This window comes from Eptesicus fuscus, chromosome 13, assembly GCF_027574615.1.
Source record: "Eptesicus fuscus isolate TK198812 chromosome 13, DD_ASM_mEF_20220401, whole genome shotgun sequence".
Classification (NCBI taxonomy): domain Eukaryota; kingdom Metazoa; phylum Chordata; class Mammalia; order Chiroptera; family Vespertilionidae; genus Eptesicus; species Eptesicus fuscus.
In genome coordinates this window covers 2,981,714-3,003,986 of record NC_072485.1, presented here as the reverse complement: position 1 = coordinate 3,003,986, position 22,273 = coordinate 2,981,714, and the positions used below count along the sequence as shown (strand labels likewise).

At 53.9% G+C, this 22,273-nt stretch overlaps 2 protein-coding genes and 1 non-coding gene across 4 annotated transcripts in view; 1 reads left to right on the top strand and 2 right to left on the bottom strand.

The window, feature by feature from the left end:
- Nucleotides 1-14: 14 nt before the first annotated feature.
- TAGLN (transgelin) lies at nucleotides 15-4,630 on the top strand. Its single transcript, XM_028158496.2, has 5 exons — nucleotides 15-97; nucleotides 2,972-3,163; nucleotides 3,262-3,439; nucleotides 3,697-3,799; nucleotides 4,090-4,630. The coding sequence occupies exons 2-5, from the start codon at nucleotides 2,984-2,986 to the stop codon at nucleotides 4,232-4,234; spliced, it is 606 nt and encodes a 201-aa protein (XP_028014297.1). The 5' UTR covers nucleotides 15-97; nucleotides 2,972-2,983; the 3' UTR covers nucleotides 4,235-4,630.
- Nucleotides 4,631-4,851: 221 nt separating this feature from the next.
- The window catches only part of PCSK7 (proprotein convertase subtilisin/kexin type 7), a 33,464-nt gene continuing 16,042 nt past the window's right edge, over nucleotides 4,852-22,273 (bottom strand). For both annotated transcript variants that reach the window (XM_008150125.3, XM_054725869.1), the window contains exons 13-17: nucleotides 8,255-8,411; nucleotides 7,677-7,771; nucleotides 6,624-6,717; nucleotides 6,363-6,480; nucleotides 4,852-6,124 (exon numbers count right to left, since the gene is read on the bottom strand). In XM_008150125.3, coding sequence (XP_008148347.2) covers nucleotides 5,843-6,124; nucleotides 6,363-6,480; nucleotides 6,624-6,717; nucleotides 7,677-7,771; nucleotides 8,255-8,411 — 746 coding nt within the window. In that variant the 3' untranslated portion in view covers nucleotides 4,852-5,842. The remainder of the gene's footprint in view (nucleotides 6,125-6,362; nucleotides 6,481-6,623; nucleotides 6,718-7,676; nucleotides 7,772-8,254; nucleotides 8,412-22,273) is intronic.
- Nucleotides 14,352-14,479, bottom strand: LOC114234647 (small nucleolar RNA SNORA11). Its single transcript, XR_003620846.2, has one exon. It is a non-coding gene; the product is annotated as a small nucleolar RNA SNORA11 (small nucleolar RNA).

Genomic DNA, 22,273 nt, shown 5'->3' with positions numbered 1-22,273 from the left:
CCGCAGCAGGCCTTTAAACCCCTCACCCAGCCAGCGCCCCATCCTGTCTGTCCAAGTCCAGACAGAGCTGAGTCCTCCCTGCACGCTGCGGAGCCCTGTGAGTGGTCTGTCCAGGGCTGGAGGGAGCTGGGCCCGGACTGGACAGGGGCTGGGGTGGGGCAGCTTCCCAGCTGGGGACCCTGCCCTCGGGGCAGTGCATCCCGAATCTCTGGGTGGGAAGGTGGTCCTAGCGGATGGGCGGGAGGGGTCCGGAGCCGCGTTGCTCACTGGGCTGCCTGGCTTATTGAAGTGCCCAGGATGCCTGGCTGGCGAGGAGGGAGCAGAGAACTGAGTGTGGCGGAGGGGGTGGTCAGCTCTGCTGTCTGTTGTCTGTGTGTGTGGGGGGGGGGGGGGAGGAGGTGTTGAAGAAGGTGAGGAGGTGAGTCACTAGTGCTGGGGAGCAGTGACCCTTGTGGGTCCCGGGGCTACGCAGCCTGGAGAGCCCCGTGGCAGTGGGAGGGGCGCAAAGCCCTGGTCAGGCAGGGTGCAGGGTGCAGGGTGCAGGGTGCAGGCAGAGGTGAGGGCTGACTTTCTGGGTACACAGCTCCTTCCAGACACAGAGAGAGAGAGGGCACCTCTCTACAGGCAGAGGGTGGGGCCCGCACTTCCGGGGATGGGGACGGCGGGGTGGCTCCCTCAGGCTGGGCAGGCCTGGGCCCTGGGGTCCCCTCTGGGTGCTGTTGAGATGGCTCTTCTCTGCCCCCAGAACTTAGACGATCCTCCTCTCCTGCCCCTGTGCTCCGGGGAGCACGGGGCTCACGCCTCTGAGCTGTGTTTTACTTGGGAGAGGGGACCACCGTCCCGGAGGGGCCCTGGTTTGCGAGCTTTTCCAGGTTCCTGCTGGAAGGAACCCCGAGGTGCCCCAACCCTTTGCAGTGGGACTTTGCTCTCCCTCTCGGGAGGGGAGGCTGACAGAAGTCAAAGGGCAGGGGCGCAAAGGGCAGGGGGCGAAGCCCAGGAGCCTTTGTCTGGACTGCCCCGGGGTGCAGGGTCTCCTCCCTCCTCCCAGCAGCTGCCAGGCGAGGCTGGGCAGGTCTATCCAGGCCTCTTGGAGCTCTGCACTGGCAGGCTCCTCACCAGGTTTCCCAGTCAGGGCGCATGCCTGGGCTGAGGGCTTGATCCCCAGGAGGGGGCATGCAGGAGGCAGCCAATGTTTCTCTCTCCCTCTCCCTCCCCCTCTCTCTAAAAATTAATAAAAACATTTTTGTGGGTTTTTTTTAAAGAGGGCAGGGCATGGAAGACAGTGAGCCTGGACCATAGGGAGGCAGCTGGGCCTGGGATGGGGGTGAAGCAGAGAGAAGGGAGGAGGGAGGAGGGAGGAGGGAGGAGGGAGGAGGGAGGAGGGAGGCAGGGTGAGCTGGGATCCCTTGTCCTTGCTCACTGGTGGTTTGCACTACAGGGCTTTGCCCAGGAGCCCTTGGGTGATGAGGGAGCAGGGGCGACACAGAATAGTTTGGGGAAGGGCGGGGCTTGCTGTTTGTAGCCCAGCGCAGAGCTTTCTGCCTGGGTTCTTTGGCATCACTAGCGGGGGGTGGGGGGTCGGGGGGGGTGGGGGGGGGAGAGGTGCTGAGAGAACCCTGTCCTCAGTGGCCCGGCCCTCACGTTACAAATCAGGACACACGGAGAGAAGTGCGTTGCCCAGTGCCCAGAATGAAGGTGAACCCTCCACCGCACGCGCTCTCTGCTGGTGGCTGGTTTCGAAGAGGGAGGCCGGAGGGACAGCGGCAGGCCAGGTGGTCCCAGCCCCGAGGGAGCTCCCACTGCCTTGCGCGGACACGCGTGGGCCGGGGGAAGGGGCGGAGACGGAGTGTGCGGCTGGCTGGCGGTGCAGTGGGGTGCGGTGTCGCCTCCATAGAGGAGGGTGTGGAGAGGGAGCCGGGGAACAGGCTGACCGGTCATTCCTCAGGCCACTCCCTCCTTCTCAACCCCTGACCTCCGAGGCCAGGACACGGCTCAGCCTCACTGGGCACCTCCTCAGATGGACTCGGCACCGTCCCAGGTTGATCAGCCAGGCCCCTGTCTGCCCATCCTGCCCGCCTGGCCCTGCTCCTGCGGCCTCCCCTCCCACCAGCGGGCTCTCCGGAGGGGGCCCAGCCCAGGCCCCGCAGCAGCTGCTGCTGGTCCGCACAGGCAGGGCCTCGGCTCTGGGACGTCCCTGAGGACTCTGGCTCCGTGGTTACTCAAGCTGCTCCCGTGGTGCGAGCGCCTGGGCACGAGGGAGACTCCATGGGCACCAGCGCTCCCTGAGGAAATGCAGGGCCTGGCCCAAGCTCCTGGGCTGCTGTCTTCCCAACCCTCGCCCTGGGGCAGGTGGGAGCCGCTTCAGGCCAGGGCGGAGCTGGCCTGGCAAAGTGATGGGGAGGGGCGGGGTTTGGAGGGCCCCTTCTGGGCTGGAGAGTAAAGGGGAGAAGCAGGAGTCGGAGGGAACCACCTCACATCTGCCGGCTTCATTCTGGGGGCCAATGTGGCCTCCTCCAGAGGCCTCCACAGGTCCTCTGTGGCCAAAGAAAGAGCTCTGAATTGGGGGCTGACTCTCAACCCAACTGAGCCACACCGGCCAGTTGTGTAAATAAAGCTTTATTGGAACAAAGCCATGTTCATTTGTCTATGTCTTGCCTAAGGCTGCTTTTATGGGACAATGGCAGAGACCATATGGCTTGCAAAGCTTAAAATACTTAAGTCTGGTCATTCACAACATAGTTCACCGAGCCGCCAGAGACCCGGTCTCCTGCCCCCTGGCCTCCAAGGCTGGAGGGGCCCCCGCCGAGGGAGGCCTGGCCCAGAGGGGCAGAGCCGAGAAAACAAACCAGGGCGCAGGCGAGGAAGACAAAGGTCTGGACTCCAGGTGGTTGGGCACCGAGCTAGACCTGCTGCCCGGGGGGAGCACAGCCGGCTCTGACCCCGCCCTCTCCCTTCTCTGCCTGGTGCTAAGCTCTCCCCAAACATGGCCAACAAGGGACCCTCCTACGGCATGAGCCGCGAGGTGCAATCCAAGATCGAGAAGAAGTACGATGAGGAGCTGGAGGAGCGGCTGGTGGAGTGGATCGTGGTGCAGTGCGGCCCGGATGTGGGTCGCCCGGATCGCGGCCGCCTGGGCTTCCAGGTCTGGCTGAAGAATGGCGTGGTGAGTGGCACCCTGGGAGGGGTCGGGCTATGCCATTCTGCGAGTGTCATGGGGCCGGCACCCCGAGCCGAGTGCCAAGCTGCGTCTCTGCCTGGCAGATCCTGAGCAAGCTGGTGAACAGCCTGTACCCCGACGGCGCCAAGCCAGTGAAGGTGCCCGAGAACCCGCCCTCCATGGTCTTTAAGCAGATGGAGCAGGTGGCTCAGTTCCTGAAGGCAGCCGAGGACTACGGCGTCACCAAGACGGACATGTTCCAGACGGTTGACCTCTTCGAAGGTACCGAGAACAAAGGGTGGAGGAGCTGGGTGAGGCCGGCTGGCTCAGGCCGGGACCAGTCACGATGGAAGCAGGAGTGGGACGTACGGGGAGACTACAGCACTCACAGGGGCGCGCACACCAGGGGCCCGGGGGCCTCGGTGGTTCTGCCGTGGCCGTGACCTTGCCCCTCGGTTGGCTGTCTTTCTGAGAGGCGGGGCGGCCGCCTCGAGTCCTGTTTACACGGCCCTGCAGTGTGTCCGCCCTCCCTTCCACAGGCAAAGACATGGCGGCAGTGCAGAGGACCCTGATGGCCCTGGGCAGCCTGGCCGTGACCAAGAATGACGGCCACTACCGCGGAGATCCCAACTGGTTTATGAAGTAAGTGGCTCCTCAAAGTTGGGTCTCCGCATGAGAAGGGGTGGGGGCGGCCTGGGCTCCCCCGATGGTGTGAGTGATTTGGGGAAGCAGATAGCCAGGAAGGGATGAGGTCTAAGAGGGGGAAATGGGTCCCTACTACTATTTGATTCCTCCCTACCTGAGGGCCAAGCTAGATAAAGGAGCCGGGGGTGGGGGTGGGGGGGAGACAAGGAGGGAGCGGGACCAGGCCAGGAAGTAGCAGAGCAACCAGCAAGCAGGCCTGGCGAGTGGTCACCCGGTCCGTCCTCTAGGAAAGCCCAGGAGCACAAGCGGGAATTCACAGAGAGCCAGCTGCAGGAGGGCAAGCACGTCATTGGCCTGCAAATGGGCAGCAACAGAGGGGCCTCCCAGGCTGGCATGACGGGCTACGGGCGGCCTCGGCAGATCATCAGTTAGAGGGCCGGCCCGCCCCCAGCCTGGCTCCCCGCGCTCGCCGCCGGCTGCAGCCTTCTTCCTCGCCCACCTCCCACACCCCGAGTTCCTTCGCCCCGGCCAGCTTCCAGGCTCCGAGCCCCAACACTGAGCACAGGGGACTGCGCTTGGGCAACTCGCCCCACCCCTGAGCCCAATTCTCCTCTGAAGCACTGCTCCCGGCCCTCCCCAGCTCCCCCTTCTCCACTGTCTCCCCCAGCCCGGGCTGCACAGGGGGCTGGGCTGGGGCTGGGACAGACCCACCGTCCCCCTTGCCGCAGATGCCTGTTGAGGGAGACCCAGCCCAACCTCCCCCCAGTTTGCTGGAATATTTTGGGGGTTGAAATTCAAGGTGAAAATATACATCAATCTTTTCTCAGGCCTGGCTGGCAGTTTGATTTGCCCTCGTCACTTCTATGTGGTTCTGGGAACCAGGGCATCTGCGAGGCCCTGGCCAACGTCCTCTGAAGAACCCCTCCCACTGCAGGGTCCCGGGTGCAAGTCTCAGGGGACCAGGCCATGGGAGAGGAGAGTGGATCTTGGGGACTGATGGGGAGGAGCTACTTGGCAACTCTTAGCAGAGAAGAGGAGATGGGAGGGGGTGGCAGAATTATGTGGAAGTTTTTATTGTGGAAAAGCTGTGCAGAAAAAATTCAACAGAAGTTGCTGTGAAAGGAGAAAATCAAATCTTAAGTGTTAAAAAAAATTCGAGTCAACCAACCAGCTCAGAAGAGGGGGAGCCAAGAAGGGGCGTTAGAGCTGCCAGCAGACAGCTGGCCTCGGCGGCGGGGGGGGGGGGGGGGGGGGGGGGGAGAGGGCAAGGCCGTTCCCTGAGCACTTTGGGAGGAGGACAGGGCGGCTGGGCTGGGTGGCAGTGGCCGCACCCTCCCAGTCCTGTGCAGACTCCCCTGGGAAGCAGCAGCCGGGCCAGGCCCTCCCTGGCTTGGCCAGGAGCATCATCCTGACCCTTCGGATGAAAGGTGGGGATGGTGAGGGAGTCCAGGGTTCGGGGGTGGCTTCTGATTAGGGAGACGGAAGCAATGGCTTGAGGGCAGTGTCCTGGGCGGAGGGACCACAGCCACACCCGTATGTCCAAGGTCCAAGGCTTAGGCAGGAGGGTGAGCACAGTGCTGGCTCCGGGTCCTGGGCCCGAGGACAGGATATCCGGGCCCTTCCAGTCCGCCCTCTGCGCCCTCTTCCCAAGTGACTCCAGGGACGTTTCCCGGGGACGCTCTTCTGGCCACGGCAGGCCCCTTCTCACGCCTGCCGGGCGGGCGAGGGCCCGTGGCCGCACCACTGGCCGGGGGAAATGACGGGCCAGTCCCATCGGAGTCCTTCTCACCCGAGGCTGTCGGTTCAGGAAGGTCGTGTTGCTGCCACCCTGTCCTCTGCACCGCTCCTCCGCACGTCCCCTCCAAAGCTTGGCCCGCCCTGGGGGCCGTCAGAGGTGCTCTGGAGCCTCTGGGCTGCGGACGGACGGACAGACGGACGTGCGCATCAGGGGTGCCTGCTCCCAGGGCTCCCGGACTTGGGAGCAGCTGCCAAGCTCCCTGCCGGGGAGGAAGAGTTTGTGCCAGGCCGAGCTGCAGGCGGTCAGCACATCTGCTCCTCCCTGCCCGGCAGGCCTGGGCCCGGGGCACCCGCAGCGATGACAGGGCCTGCGGCCTCCGCCTCCGCTCCCCCAGGGTCCGTGCTGCTGCAAAGTGGCACTGACTCCAGTTCTGACCCCTCCTCCCTGGCTTTTCGGCTTCTTGGGAGCCAGTGGCAGGGTCTCCGACAAACCAGGTGAGAGGCCACATCCCTCTGGCTCAGGTAGACTTCCAGCACGTAGTACACAGTCCAGAAGGCGGCAAAACAGCCGACCAGCACCAGGGTCTGGGGGAATTCCACACCGAAGTTAGGGGCAGTTTCCCAAGGCCCGCAGCCTTTCCCAGCCCAGAACGCTGAGCTCAGAAAGTGTCTCCCACCAGGGGCTGCCTCTCCCGCCCAAACCACGCACCTACCTACGTAAGAAGTCCCAGGTGGCAGGGGGCCCTGTCTTCCCACCACCTGGCCCATCCCACCAAGCTCTGCCCCCCGTCCCCGCCTCCAGTGTGAGGGTTAGCTCGAGCACCTTGAGGGTGTTAGGGGTGATGGGGTAACCGACTTCCTCAGGAATTTTGAGCCCAGGAGGGCAGGGCAGAGAGAAGCCGTCGTGCAGGTACTTTCCACTCATGGCATCTTCTAAGAGTCTGTGGAGAAGGAGACAGGCTGCCCGGCTGAACTTGGTCCCATCTGCCCGCCCCGTCCTCCCCCGAGAGCTGAAGCAGGAGGATGCAGGATGCGTTCCCAGGGAGGTGGAGTGTCTGAGCGGCCCCTTTCCCTCTGTACCTACCTCTGTCTGTCTCTGATGTCCACCGGACTCCACGCAGAGCCGTACAGGGTCAGCCGCCATTGCCGGAGGGTGCCGGCCGGGAGCGCCTCATCTCCTAGGGCAGCAAGCGAGGTGGGCCGTGAGCCGGGCCCTCCTGTCGGCCACAGACAGCAGAGCTCCTGCCATGTGACAGGGCTTGGCCACAGGAGCCGTCTCATGTCCACTGAGCCCAGGGTTCTTCAGAGCTGCCTCTCGGGGCCCCCTCGGGATGGAAGGGGTGGTGAAAGGTGGTACTCCCAAGCAGAGAAGTTTTGCCTTTCTCTCTCTTTTTTAATCCTCACCCGAGGACATTTTCCATTGATTTTTAGAGAGAGTGGGAGGGAGGGGGAGAGACACAGAGAGAAACATTGATGTGAGAGAGACACAGCGATTGGTTGCCTCCCGCAAGTGCCCATCGGGGCCAGGGATTGAGCCTGCAACTGAGGTACATGCCCTTGACTGAAATCAAACCCGGGACCCTTCAGTCCGCAGGCCGACACTCTAACCACTGAGCCAAACTGGCCATGGCTTGCCTTTGTCTCTCTCATATTTCGAGATTTCAGCTGTGGTTTTGCTTGGAAAAAAAGAAATCCTTCTACTAAATCAAGGAAGGGCTGAAACCACCAGTCCAGAGAACACCTACCTGGCCTGGCAGGGGGGAGGCTGGGCTCAACTTCCAGTCTCCTCCCTGACGCAGGGACCGCCCACCAGCGCCGCACACCTGGAGGGGGCCCGGTCTCCCCTTACCTGCCGCGGGCCGGCAAAGGCGGCTGTGTGTGAAAGGCTTGAAACGGGGTTTGAACAAGGAGTTTCTGCTGCTACCCTGAGGAAAGCAGACCAGCCCCCGGGGGACACGAGAGGCAGCACGGAGGACATGTGACACCAATGCCAGTCTGGGACGGGGCTTATTTCCTGACTACCCAGCTGGCTCAGCGGCAGCCCTAGGTACCCACACGGGACCCTTTCTCTGCTGGGATGCAGAGGGACCGGACGGCAGCCACGAAAGGCAGGGCCCGAGGGAAGGGGCAGGCTCACCTACATCCCTGACCACGAGTCTGTAGGACCCTCGCGCCCTCTCCCCCCAGCAGCGCACAGTGGAGAAGGTCCAGTCCTCGAAGCCGCTGGGGTCCCTGGGGGAAGAACAGAGCGAAGGCCTGGAGGCGCGCAGAGACCCACCTCTTTCTCACGGTGGCAGCCGGGGAAGTGCGGCAGGCAGCTGTCGCCAGCTGTGAGGGAGGGAGGGTGCCGCGAGGGGTCCCCTGCCCCTGAGCTCAGGGGACTCATGTCCGTGTGCTGTGGTGGAAGAGGCCGAGGTGGGCGAGCACAGGCGGGGCGACAGCGGGGGTGAGGGCTGCCTTCTCGGGCGCTCACTAGCTCCAACTGGTTTCCTCATTTGTAACACGAGGTCGCACAGGCGACCCTGCACGGTCCCCGTAAGGACTGGCGAACACGTGTCAAGTGCTGTGTCAGCACCCTAAGCACTCGTGTGAAGCCCGTAATGACCGGCTGCCAGCCGCCAAGGTCGCCATGGGCCCAGGACCACGCCGAGGTCAGGTCTCCTTCCGGGGAAGAGGCCTTGCTGCAGAGGGCTCAGAGGGTGCGGGTATACGTACGAGTCCATGCTGCGGGGGGCGCCGATGAGGGACATCATGCCGCTGGGGCAAAAGAGCTGCAGCTCCAAGCTGCCACGTCGCGGGTGAGTGATGGAGACCGTCACTGCCACGTGCTCCAAGGTCTGCAGCCCCGACATCTCCAGGTCCGTCCTGCTGACTGAAGGGGTTCAGGCTGGGCACCAGCCCCACAGACACTTACACCCACTTTATCCCCCCACACACAGAGGCTCGTGCTCATGACGCACTCAGGAGCACCACGGCAAGTCCGGGGCGGCTTTGAGGCCCTTACACTCTGGAGGCTAGTTGGGGAGGCAACACAAACACAGAGAGGACACGGTACGAGAACCAAACGGAGCACTTCACCAGTTCATGTATCCCACACGTAATCCCCCCCGGACGGCCTACCGTTCAGGGCCTGCACCAGCTGCTGGGAATACACAGGGAAGTCGGGCATGGTCTCTGCCCTCCACCGGCCAGTGGAAATGCTAGGGCGTGAGGCACGCATGACTAATACCAGAACCCAGACGAGGGGGTGGGTTCAGGCACACAGAGAAGGAAATGAATGCAGGTTGCTAGAGGGTATTCTAGAAGGGAAAATGGCATATGCAAAGGCAGAGGTAGAAATGGTTGTTTCATAAAGAATTAAATAAACTTCAAGGAAATTATGCTGAATAAAAAACAAAGTCAGAAGGATACGTGTATGATTTCATCTCTATAATGTTCACGTGTAACATAACTAGAGATGGAGACCAGGCATTAGGGGCAGGCCAGAGGGGACGGTGTGGCCAGGTGGCTGACATGAGGGAGCGCTATGATGGGACTGCTCTGAACTGTGGTTGTGGTATTGGTTACATAAGGCAGCATGGGGTAGAACTGCATATGCACACACACGCGCACACGAGTGCATGTCTAACTGGTGAAATCCAGATAAGCCATAAGCTCTCTGGACTGTACCAATGTCACTTTCCTGGTTTTGATAGAGTACTCTAATTATTTAAGACATTAACATATGGAAAAGGGTAACTGGAATTCCCCCGAACATTTCTTTGCAACCTCCTACAACCTAAAACTATTTTAAAATAAAGTTTTTTTAAAGAACAAGCTACTGAAGTGAAGACTCATTGGAGAATACTGAGCGAGAGTCTTTCTAAAGCACCTTCCCCACCGGTGTGTCCTCACAGGCAAGGTGAGCGCCGTAAGCACTCGTGTGAAGTGTGTGTCACAGACGGACCGAGGCGCTGAGGTGGGGCAAGGGACCCAAGACGAGCAGGGCTTTCAGAACTTACTCTAAGCAAGCGAAGAGCTTTACAGGCTACTGAACAAGAACGGAGGGGTGTGTGTGTGTGTGTGTGTGTGTGTTTCCAAAAAAGTGCATAAGGAAGTTGCCTCTACACAGCGAGGAGGAGGAGGAGGAGGAGGAGGAGGAGGAGGAGGGGGGGGGAGGAGGGGGAGGAGGAGGAGGAGAAGGGAGAGGAGGAGGAGGAGGAGGAGGAGGAGGAGGAGGAGGAGGAGGAGGAGGAGGAGGAGGAGGAGGAGGAGGAGACAGGCCAGCTGAAGTCCCTGCCTTATCCTAGGGCTGAGGCGGAGTGAGCAGGGAGATCGGAGAAGGAAGAGGAGAAAAGGCTGAGCCTTCCCGGACACCACTTTCTGCGCTTCCCAACCTGCTGCTGGCCCCTCACTGCGTTCCCGGAAGAGCGCACCCCCCCCCCCCCCCCCCCCCCCCACCCCGTGTGCGTGGGGTCTGCCTACTTGGTGCCCTACTTCGTGTTTCTTTACCTCCTCGGCTCCAAAGACCTCTCCATCCCATGTCAGCGCCCCTTCCATGAGCAGACCGGGCCTTGTCATTACCTGGGACCCCCTCATTCTAATGCTTTGGTAACTTTCATCGTGGCTTTTACTATATAAGCAACACGAATTAATTGAAGACAAATTAGAAAAGTAGTTGAGCAAAAATGAAAAAAAAAAAAAAAAGCTCCCACAACTCTAGATAACATGTTGGCAAAACTCTATCTAGATCTCTGTGTGTGTGTGTGAATTTCCTTCAGTTCCACCTGTACACGCTTCAAAGCCCATGTCCCACCTCCTCGGAAAGCAGTGTCTGCCCTTCCACCTTCCCACTCCCTCCTTGACCCCTTCATTGTCTTGCTCTTCAGGAAATCCATCCAGCTCATTACTCCTACCAGCGGGACCCCACAGCTCCTCTCTGACACTCGGTACACTCTCAAGCTCCCTTCGCTTTCTTTGCCACTCAGTAGCTTTCTGGCAGAAATCCAAACTGGATCAGCCCAATTATCACTTTTCCTGGCTAGATTTTGCTTATGTCTTTTCTACTACAAATGAAAAACAAAAACTAATAAACCCTTTCTCAACTCTTTACTTCCTTCCATCTACTGTTAAGAGCTTGGACTCTGGCTGGTGTGGCTTAGTGGTTGAGCATTGACCTATGTACCAGGAAGTCACCGGTTGATTCCTAGTCAGGGCATATGCCCGGGTTGTGGCTCGATCCCCTGCAGGGGGTGTGCAGGAGGCAGCCAATCGATGTTGATGTTTCTCTCTCTCCCTCTCCAAAAATTAATAAAAACATACTATTTTTAAAATGGAGAAAAAAATATTGGACTTGAGCCATCCAGCCTGTTTAAATCTCAGGTCTGCCATTTACTAATTGTGAGAATTGGATTAGTTTCCTTACCTGTAAAATGGGGGTAGTAACAGTACCTACTTCATACAGTTGATAAATTAGTTAATATACATAAAGTAATTAGAATAGTACCCAGTAAATGTTAAGATTATAGAAGTATCAGATATTACTCATTTTCTTTGCTATTAAAACTTATTTAAAAGGATGTCTATATTCACTATGTCTACTTCTTACCCTTCCATTCATCCTTACCATTTTTTTTCCTATTAAAAGAGTGTACATGGCCCTAACCGGTTTGGCTCAGTGGACAGAGCGGACCGAAAGGTCCCAGGTTTGATATCAGTCAAGGGCATGTACCTTGGTTGTGGGCACATCCCCAGTAGGGGGTGTGTAGGAGGCAGCTGATGGATGTTTCTCACTCATCGATGTTTCTAACTCTCTATCCTTCTCCCTTTCTCTCTGTAAAAAATCAATACATATATAAAAAGTGCACATGGTTTTAAAAGTAAACTTAAATTCTTTGAGAAATCTGAATATATTTGAATGTAGTCACTGTGGTCTGGCCTCCACTGTTTCTTTTTCCTTTTTTTAAAAAATAATTCATTTCTTTTTTAAAATATATTTTTTATTGATTTCAGAGAGGAAGGGAGATGAAGCATCAATGATGAGAGAGAATCTTAGTTTGGGTGCCTTCTGCACACCCCACACTGGGGATTGAGCATGCAACCCGGGCATGTGCCCTGACCGGGAATTGAACTGTGACCTCCTGGTTCACAGCTTGACGCTCAACCACTGAGCCACACCGGCCGGGCTCTTTTTCCTTTTTTTAAGTCCTCAACTGAGGATATTTTGCCATTGCTTTTTAGAGAATGGGAGGGAGGTGGGGGAGAGAGACATAGAGAAACATCGATGTGAGAGACACACTGATTGGATGCCTCCCCCTGTGCTGGGAATCGAGTCTGCAACCGAGGTTCATGTCCTTGACCAGGAATCAAACCCGAGACCCTTCAGTCTGCAGGTCAACACTCTAACCACTGAGCAAACCAACCAGTGAGGGCAACAGTTTCTAATGATAAATCAGCAGCTAGTTTATTGGGCTTCCCTTGTAAGTAAGCAGTCATTTTGCTCTTGCTGCTTTTCAAGATTTTCTCCTTGTCTTCGACTTCCAGCATTTTTACAATGATGTGTGTATGGATCTCTATCTTTATCCTACTTGGAATTCAGTTGAGATCCCTGGATGTGTAGGTGGTGTTCTTTGGTAAACTTGGGGAGTTTTCAGTCATTATTTTTTTGACTCTCTTTCTGCTCCTCTGTCCTTTCTGTCTGGTACTCCCATTATACATATATGGGTTCATTTAATGGTGTCCACCATTTCTCTAAGACTCTTCATCTTCTTCATTCTTTTTTCTGTTTTTCAGTTTGCATACCTACCAATCTATCTTCAAGTTCACTTATTCTTATTCTGCCAATTCATGTCTGCTGTCGAATCCCTCTAGTGAATGTTTTAGTTATACTTTTCAACTTCAGAATTTCTATTTAGTTTTTTTTTTTTTTCAGAGTGGAAGGGAGAGGGAGAGAGAGAGAGAGAGAGAGAGAGAGAGAGAGAGAGAGAGAGAGAGAAGAAACATCAATGATGAGAGAGAATCATCGATCGGCTGATTCCTGCATGTCCCCTATTGGGGATCAAGCCCGCAACCCAGGCACATGCCCTTGACTGGAATTGAACCCGGGACCCTTCAGTTCACAGGCCAATGCTCTATCCACTGAGCCAAACCAGCCAGGGCCTATTTAGTTTGTTTGTGTTTTTTTTTAAAATATATTTTATTGATTTTTTTACAGAGAGGAAGAGAGAGGGATAGAGAGTTAGAAACATCGATGAGAGAGAAACATCGATCAGCTGCCTCCTGCACACCCCCTACTGGGGATGTGCCCGCAACCAAGGTACATGCCCTTGACCGGAATCGAACCTGGGACCTTTCAGTCCGCAGGCCGATGCTCTATCCACTGAGCCAAACCGGTTTCGGCTATTTAGTTTGTTTTTAATAATTTCTATGTTTTTATTAATATTTTCTATTTGATGCAACATTATCATCAAATCTTTCCTTTTTCCTTTTGTTAATCCTCACCTGAAGATATTTTTTCCCTTGATTTTTAGAGAGTGAAAGGGAGGGGGGAAAAGAGAGAAAGATAGAGAGAGAGAGAGAGGGAGAGAGAGAGGGGGGGGGGAGGGAGGGAGGGGAAAGAGAGAGAGAGAGAAGAGAGAGAGAGAGAGAGAGAGAGAGAGGAGACATATCAATTGGTTGCCTCCTACACATGCTCTGACCAGGGCTGGGGATTGAACCTGCAACCTAGGTATGTGCCCTTAACCAGGAATCAAACCCACAGCCCTGCCCTAACCGGTTTGGCTCAGTGGATAGAGCGTTGGCCTGTGGACTAAAGGGTCCCAGGTTCAATTCCAGTCAAGGGCATGTACCTTGGTTGTGGGGGTGTGCAGGAGGTAGCTGATGGATGTTTCTCTCTCATCGATGTTTCTAACTCTCTATTCCTCTCCCTTCCTCTCTGTAAAAATCAATAAAATATATATTTTAACAAATCCACAGCCCTTTGGTCCAATGGCCAATACTCTAACCACTGGGCAAAGCTGGCCAGGGCTCAAATCTTTCTTTACTTACTTAATCATAACTTCTCTTATCTCTCTATTACATGTTTATAATGGCTACTTTAAAGTCTTTTTCTAATAAATGCAAGATCTAGCCACTCTCACAGGCAGTGTTGTCAACCAAGAGTCCTACAATCTAGCAGTTATCCTTCAAAGACAAAAGCAAAACAGATACTTCTGGATAAACAACGTCTGAGAGAACTTGTTGCCAGCAGACCCACCTTATAAGAAATACTAAAAGAAGTTCTTTAAGCTGAAAGGAAACGGTCCCAGTTGGCAATTCAAATCCAAAGAAAAAAAGCACCAGTAAATGTAATTGTGTCCTTATAGAAGACAGTTTAAGTGAACAGTATCTCCTTCTCTTAACTGATTTAAAAGCAATTACAGCCCGGCTGGTGTGGCTCTCAGGTTGAGCGTCAACCTATGAACCAGGAGGTCACAGTTCAATTCCCAGTCAGAGCACATGCCCAGGTTGTGGGCTTGATCCCCAGCAGGGGGTGTGCAGGAGGCAGCTGATCAATGATTCTCTCTCATCATTAATGTTTCTATCTCTTTCTCCCTCTCCCCTTCTCTCTGAAATCAATAAAAATATATTAAATGAAAAGAAGTAATTACATACAATTTGTATACAGTGTACATAGGATTGTGCTATACTTGCAATAACAGCACAAGAAAGGTGAGTGGGATAAGGCTGTATTGGGCTAAGAAAACGGTTTCATAAGGTAAAGTAGTCACCACGGTGTGTTACTGTGTCTGTAACCACAGCTGTAATATTTATTTACTTACTTATTTCTTTGTTCATGTGTAGGGCAGACTGTCACAGAAGGCCATAGTATTCTGCCACCCGTGAGGAGTAAGCCCAAGTTGCTGTTGGATGTGTTATACACAGAGAAGCCATTCTTCAGGCACTCTGCTCTCTCCACACCCAAGCACAGATGTGATATTTGTCACACACTGAAGAAGTGGGTAAAGAAAACAGCTGCATGGGAGTAACATTTCTGGAATTAAGCTGGCACAAACCTGAAGCAGATTCTGCTTTCCCATGTTTATATGAAACCTAGGGTAGCCACGGCAGGGGCGAGATTGGGTCTGGAGTGCTTATGATGTGAAAGAGGAGTTCCCTACCGCTCCTCGCCACCTTTGTCCTCCACTCCCCAGGACCAAACACCTTGTATTGCTTTTAGTTGTTTTCTTCTGGGATCTACCTTCATGTTTCTAAGTAATAAGCACGTATGGCTATTTCATGGTTTACCAATAAAGGCATTGATTGTTGACTTTCGATTACAGCAGATAAGGACTTAACTTCAAGCCCATGTCTTCTCCCTACCTTGCCCGCTCCTCTGCCTTCTCAAAGTAATTACGCCACAGCTTTTGGTTAGATCAATATTTTGTTTGCCATACAATGACCTTACAAATATATGGAATGAGTCAAGTATGTACAATGATGATATATCATTTCCTGACTAATTTGCTGTTTTCCCCTCTAGAGTGAATAACTGATCCGTTTTTTGGTGAACTTAAATTCACGTCCCTACCGTTACTTCTTGCCAAACTTCACAAAAGAACCATTTAACGCCTCTGGATACTATTCTTCAAATGAACACACACGTCAGAGGCTCCTCAGTCCCATTTCCCACTGGAGGTCCCTCTCTGGACCCTCCTGCCCGTTCCCACCTGCTGCATGGCTGTTGGGCTGGGACCTTCCTCTGCCTCCCATTCGGCCTCGCTTCCTCTCTGCACCCTCTCCCTCGCCCTCCACCCCGTCCCTCCCTTGTTTTCCTTCCTTCCTAACCTTTTCTTCTCTCGGTTCCTCTTCACTGCCGAGGAGCACATCTCTTAGCGCTTTCAGACCAACGGAGCACGAGAGACTTACACGTCTGAAAACATCCTTCCTTATCCTGCCTTCCCACATGGTTATTAGTTAGGCTGGGTTTCTCAACTGGAAAAATTTTCCTCAAAATTTGGGAGGTATTTGGAGCACTTTTTCAAATAGCCAATGATCCCTATTATCTTTAAAAGCCAGCCGGAAGCTCTAACCATGGGTGGAGCTTTCCACTCAGTGGGCTTCCTTAAAGTGAACTGGACTGGGACAGGACTGTTTCATGGCGGGGCCCACATACCAGTATCTGTGTGTGTTTTGATAACGGATCATTCCGTTTTTCTTTTTTTGTGTGTGTGTGTTAATCCTCACCCAAGGATATTTTTCCATTGATTCTTAGGGAGAGTGGAAGAGAGGGAAAAACAGAGAGAAACATCCATCTGAGAGAAACACATCAATTGGTTGCCTCCTACACATGCCCTGACGAGGGCCTGGGCCAGGGAGGAACTTGCAACCAAGGTACATGCCCTTGACCGGAATCAAACCGGGGACTCTGGTCCACAGGCTGACACTCCATCCACTGAGTGAAACCGGCTAGGGAGATCATTCCATTTTTCCAGAGAGGAAGTTTCCAGTCTCCTGGCTGCCAGCGCTCTCGGATCTGAGCAGCTGCTGGCTGGGAAGGGTTTGCCTCTCTCTGTGTAAGTACCGCGAGCTCACCTATTTCACCCCTGGGGCTCCTCTGCCTCTGTGTACTTCCTGGCTTTCACCATACCTGGGTCCCTGGCTGTGGAGAATGAACTTCCCAACTCCTGCCTAGATAAGGAAGGGGCTAAGGATGGGAGTAGGTCCTTGGGAGTCTTCCTCTTAACTGATCCCTGTATTTAGTCTCATACCTCATCTCTGTCCTCTGCAGTGCACGGGGCCTCCAAGTCCTTCCTGTGCCTTTGGGGTTCTGTGGTGTGAAGGGCTTGTTTCTTAGCATCGCCCTTGCGGGTATTTTGCTACGCGATTTTCTTAGCCCTGCTCACTTCTCCATTCACTTCCATCTTCCAAAAATGTGATGAAATATCTCATTTGCTGTGGTCTCCTCTCTCATTCTCTTTGTCCTTGTGCTTATGCCATTTTTATTCCTTTATTGTTATTTTGGTGAGGTTTTGGGAGAAAGCAGAGATAAAAGCATGTGTTCAATTTGCCATCTTTAACCAGAAATCTCCTGTCCCATTAATTATTCCACCAGCTGCGGTCTAGCTCCTGCCCTTCTGAGCACACTCCAACAGCACGTCCTCGTGGCCTCGCTGATGAGCCAGGGACACCTTCCGCCTGTCCACGCCCTCTCTCAGCACCACTGTCCTCGGTGCCTGTAACACTACCCTCCTGACCTTTCTCCCCTCCCAGGCGATCTCTTGTCAGTTGTCTTCTTCAGAGGCTCCTGGGTCCTTTTTCACCCTTCATCTATCCGCCAACCCGGGAATCTCACTCTTCCCAGACTTTTTTCTTCCCTTTTATGCTGGTGACTCACAAGGTCACCTCCAGTCTGTCTAGGTCTCTGCACACTTATTTATTCAATTGTTTCCTGGATACAACCTTTAGATGACACAGAGGAGCCTAAAACATAGTGGAGCCAAACTTCCCTTCCTGTGCTTTCCACTCCACCGCCCTTGCCGGGATCTGTTCTTCCTCCTGCATCCTTAATATCACTTGCTGGCATCACCATCTAACCAGTTGCCCAAGCTAAAAACTTGGAAATCATTTGATTTATATATTGAAAAAATATATAAAATATTTATAGAAATATATACGTTGACATATAAATTTTCATTATAGGAAACTTCAAACATATATAAAAGTAGAACAGATGATCTCAACACCTAGGCTTATTATGACTATCTGGCTAATCTTATTTCCTCAGTGATCCCCACTGCTTCCCCTTCCCAGATTCTTTTAATGGACTCCATGAGCCTCATATCATGTCATCAGTAAGGAGTTAACAGCATCTCTAAAAGCTGAGGTCTTGGGGTGGGTCTCTTGGACTGCTCTTCTCCCTTACTGCTAACATTGACTGGTGACAATTTATCTCCAAGGCTCCCCTCAGACTTCAAGACACACTGGCCACTGGCCTCCTGCCTGCACTTTCAGATCTTCCTCTGCCCTCACTCCCCACGCTGCAGCCAGGCCACAGGACCTGCAGCTCCCCCGGAGATCCCATCGGCGCTGCCCGCCGTCCCCTCACCACCTCTTCTTCCAGCTAGCTTGTATCCTGACACTTGTCATCTGACACCCCCACCGCATGGGCTGTCTTCCCTCCCAGGCTGGGAGCCCTGAGGCAGGAATCATGTCTTACCTCTGAATCACAGAAATGTCATACAGTGCCTGGGATGAGGTAGATCGCACTTATTTGTAGAGCGAATGAACCAATTAAGGACATTTCAGGGAAATAAATGAAAGGTTAAATTGCAGGAGAGGACAGGTGAAGACCTGAGGAGAGGCAAGGGACACAGAGGGATTGAAAACTCCAGAGTCTAAAGTCTGGGAGGCTTGGGAACAGTAATGGCAAGGACAACAATGGGAGAAACTTGAAAAGCAGACTGGCTTTCCAGAGGTGATAAGGAAACCAGCAATTTCGTTCGTGTTTATGTCATGTATTGGTGGACTAGCCGACAGCACACAGTGACCCAGGAAAGGAAAAATGAAGGAAACAGCCAACAACAAACAACACTCACTGGAGAGCTGAGTGCACAGAGGGCCGTCAATGGTAAATGACAGCATCACGGAATGAAAGGGAAGGGACCCAAAGAGCCCTGTGAGGGCTTGTCTGTGAGCATGTGCACACAGTGGCATTTTAAAAAGTATATATTTTATTGATTTTTTACAGAGAGGAAGGGAGAGGGATAGAAAGCAAGAAACATCGATGAGAAAGAAACATCGACCAGCTGCCTCCTGCACACCCCCCACTGGGGATGTGCCCACAACCAAGGTACATGCCCTTGACCGGAATCGAACCCGGGACCCCCCAGTCCACAGGCTAACGCTCTATCCACTGAGCCAAACCGGTTTCAGCTCCTTTTTTTTTTTTTTTTAAAATATTTTTATTGATTTCAGAGAGGAAGGGAGATAGAAACATCAATGATGAGAGAATAATTGATCAGCTGCCTCCTTCATGCCCCACACTGAGCCTGCAACCTGGGCATGTGCCCTGACTGGGAATTGAACCGTGACCTCCTGGTTCATAGGTCAATGCTCAACCACTGACCCATACGGGCCAGGCCACAATGGCATTTCTTATTGGTCCATACAGGGACTGGGTGGTTCTTATTGGTCCATACAGGGACTGGGTGGTTCTTATTGGTCCATATAGGAACTGGGTGGTTCTTATTGGTCTATACAGGGACTGAGTGGTTCTTATTGGTCTATACAGGAACTGGGTGGTTCTCATTGGTCTATACAGGAACTGGGTGGTTCTCATTGGTCTATACAGGAACTGGGTGGTTCTTATTGGTCTATACAGGGACTGGGTGGTTCTTATTGGTCTATACAGGAACTGGGTGGTTCTTATTGGTCTATACAGGAACTGGGTGGTTCTTATTGGTCTATACAGGGACTGGATGGTTCTCATTGGTCTATACAGGGACTGGGTGGTTCTTATTGGTCTATACAGAAACTGGGTGGTTCTCATTGGTCTATACAGGAACTGGGTGGTTCTTATTGGTCTATACAGGAACTGGGTGGTTCTTATTGGTCTATACAGGGACTGGGTGGTTCTCATTGGTCTATACAGGGACTGGGTGGTTCTTATTGGTCTATACAGGAACTGGGTGGTTCTTATTGGTCTATACAGGAACTGGGTGGTTCTTATTGGTCTATACAGGGACTGGGTGGTTCTTATTGGTCTATACAGGGACTGGGTGGTTCTCATTGGTCTATACAGGAACTGGGTGGTTCTTATTGGTCTATACAGGGACTGGGTGGTTCTCATTGGTCTATACAGGGACTGGGTGGTTCTCATTGGTCTATACAGGGACTGGGTGGTTCTCATTGGTCTATACAGGGACTGGGTGGTTCTTATTGGTCCATACAGGAACTGGGTGGTTCTCATTGGTCTATACAGGAACTGGGTGGTTCTTATTGGTCTATACAGGAACTGGGTGGTTCTCATTGGTCTATACAGGAACTGGGTGGTTCTCATTGGTCTATACAGGAACTGGGTGGTTCTTATTGGTCTATACAGGGACTGGGTGGCCATGTAAGTGAGAATACTAGAATTAAATGAGTTAATACTTAGAACAGTGCTTGGCACATAAAAAGCACTCAAGTCTTAGTGGATCATCATGTTATTATTTGGCCTTTGGTAAGGGAGGGTCTTTTTCAACTCTTACCCTCTGACCAGAAGACCCCAGGGCTTTCTTTGCCCAGGCTCTCGGGGAAGCTGTGAAGATGCCTATCCTCCCTGGTAAGAGATCAGGAGAGATTAGCTCTAGGACTCCTGTGCGAGCGGTGGCAGCTGAAGACATGAACCGCTGCCCTGTCGCGAAATGCCGAGGACAGGAACCTGGGGTGAGCCCAGAAGCACTCGTGGCTGGGAGTGGGACGAGCAAACAAGGAAACAAGTACCCCAGGCAGAGCTCCGAGGAGAGGCCATGGAGCAAGGAGGCCATGGACGCTGGGGGCGCAGAGAGGCTGCCACAGGGCCTCATTGATAGGGTCACAGCAACAGGTCCAAGGATGAGCTCTGAGCCAGCCCTGGGGTCCCACCAGGAGAAGACGAAGTAATGAAGTAAAGTGAGTGATGAAGCGAAGCGTCAGCGGTCAAGAGAGGGTGTGACACAAGCAGCAATGGCTTTAGACGATTCCTTTGAAAAGGTGACAGGCTGAAGGGCGGCGGGGACTTGACTGTGTTTCCTGACAGGTGAGCGAGGTTGGATGAAGGCAGGAGGAGGAATCCGTGGAGAGGGAGGAGGTGGAGAAGGAAAGGAACAGGATTCCCTGCCTAGGCAGAGGGCTAACCACACACTCAGGCTGCCAATAAGGATCAAAGGTAAGTGCAAGTGGTGTTCAGGAACCGTCTATAAATACACAGACTCTCTTGTGTTGTAGACAATACCCCTGAACCCTTCTCTCTCCACCTTTCTGGTGGAGAGCTCAGAGGAATCCGATCTAAAGGAACCCAGGGCCCCCATCCATTCCCTGTGTCCTCCTGCCAATGGGAAGAAATAAAAACCTGTCTTGCTCTAAAGCTGCACTGCCCAATATGGTAGCCACTAGCCACATGGCTGTTTGAATTTAATTATAACAAAGTTGTTCTTCAGTCCCACCAGCCACATTTCAAGTGTTTAATAGCCTCCTGGGGCCAGTGGCCACGGCACTCAGCACAGAGAACATGCCATCACTGCGCCCGTCTTCGAGGCGTTTCCCCTCCCTTCTACCTTGTCCTGTTCAGCTCCCTGCGCACCAGAAGAGTCCCTCTCCGGCCCTCACACGGAATCACCTGATCTTGGTGGAAAGACCTCAGTGGGGCTCTAGGGGAGAGCCTTCCGGATGGTCTAGGACTAACTTGCTTAACGTTCTATTAACCGGACATACTTCCTTCCGCCTCCAAGGACACATAGACGTGTGCCTTCTGTTGTCTCCTCAGAGCTACTCGATCCCCACAGAGGGGGCGACACCCCACAGAGCTCAGACACTAGCCGAGTCCTGCTGGCGCCCTCCACACTGACGACAGGCTCCACCAGTCCAGTTTCCAGGGTCTGCACGCTCCGGCTTCGTCCTCTCTCCACTACCCCACCTCCAGTCTCCTCGGCCCAGGACAACCCGGTCTTTCTCGTGCTCCCTAACGACAGACAAGCAGGAGCCAGGGGCCTCTATACCTGAGGGAGCTTGTCAGACACGCTGGGCCACGGCCCCGGGTGGTGGGAGCAGAGGATGAGAAAGCTGGAAAGGACCTGACCCTCCTCCAAGTCAACCCCTCACCTGACAGATGTGACTGTGGGTTACTGTTACCTAAGTGACAGGGCGCAGTCCTGGGGCAGGAGTGAAAGGGCACACCCTCTCCAAGACACACGAGTGTCCAAGACAAAGCCTGGGTTCCCATGGGCTGCGTTCCTGGGCCTGCTCCCGAACTGCCCACCCGGGCCGATGCCTCGTGCCCGTTCCAAGGTCCCTTTTAGGAAACATGCGGAGAACGGCACTCACGGACTTCCTTCCACCTAGAGCCGTGGTCGGCAAACTGAGGCTCGTGAGCCACATGCGGCTCTTTGGCCCCTTGAGTGTGGCTCTTCCACAAAATACCACGGCCTGGGCGAGTCTATTTAGAAGAAGTGGTGTTAGAAGAAGTTTAAGTTTAAAAAATTTGGCTCTCAAAAGAAATTTCAATCTTTGTCCTGTTGATATTTGGCTCTGTTGACCAATGAGTTTGCCGACCGCTGGCCTAGAGGGAACCAGGCACCCAATGACATGGTCAGGGAGACTGGACACCTTCCCCTGCGGGCTGCTGCCTGACCCTCCTTTCTGAGCTCCCTCGGCTGCTCACCCTCGCGTAGTTGCTCTGGGTGGATCACTTCCTGCGAGTTTGGGGTTCGAGTTTGGGCACAGCACATGACATGCTTCAATCTTCACAGAAAATAGCCAATAACTGTTAAATTCCTCAAGGGACAGGAAGTCCCCGAGGAGCTGGAGCTGGGGACGTCACGTGGGAACTCTGGGAAAGTGCAGACACTCTCCTGGGAGGCGCCCACTCTATGTGCTCAACACCAACCACTGACTGACAGCCCTGGGGATGGTGAGACGGAGGCGGGTCAGAGGGCAACCACAGCCAGGGAAGACCCCGTTCTCCTCTGTCACCCCCAGCAGGCCCCTGCGACTCTCTCTGTATTAGCCAAGGTTGAGAATCAAAGAAATCTCAACTCC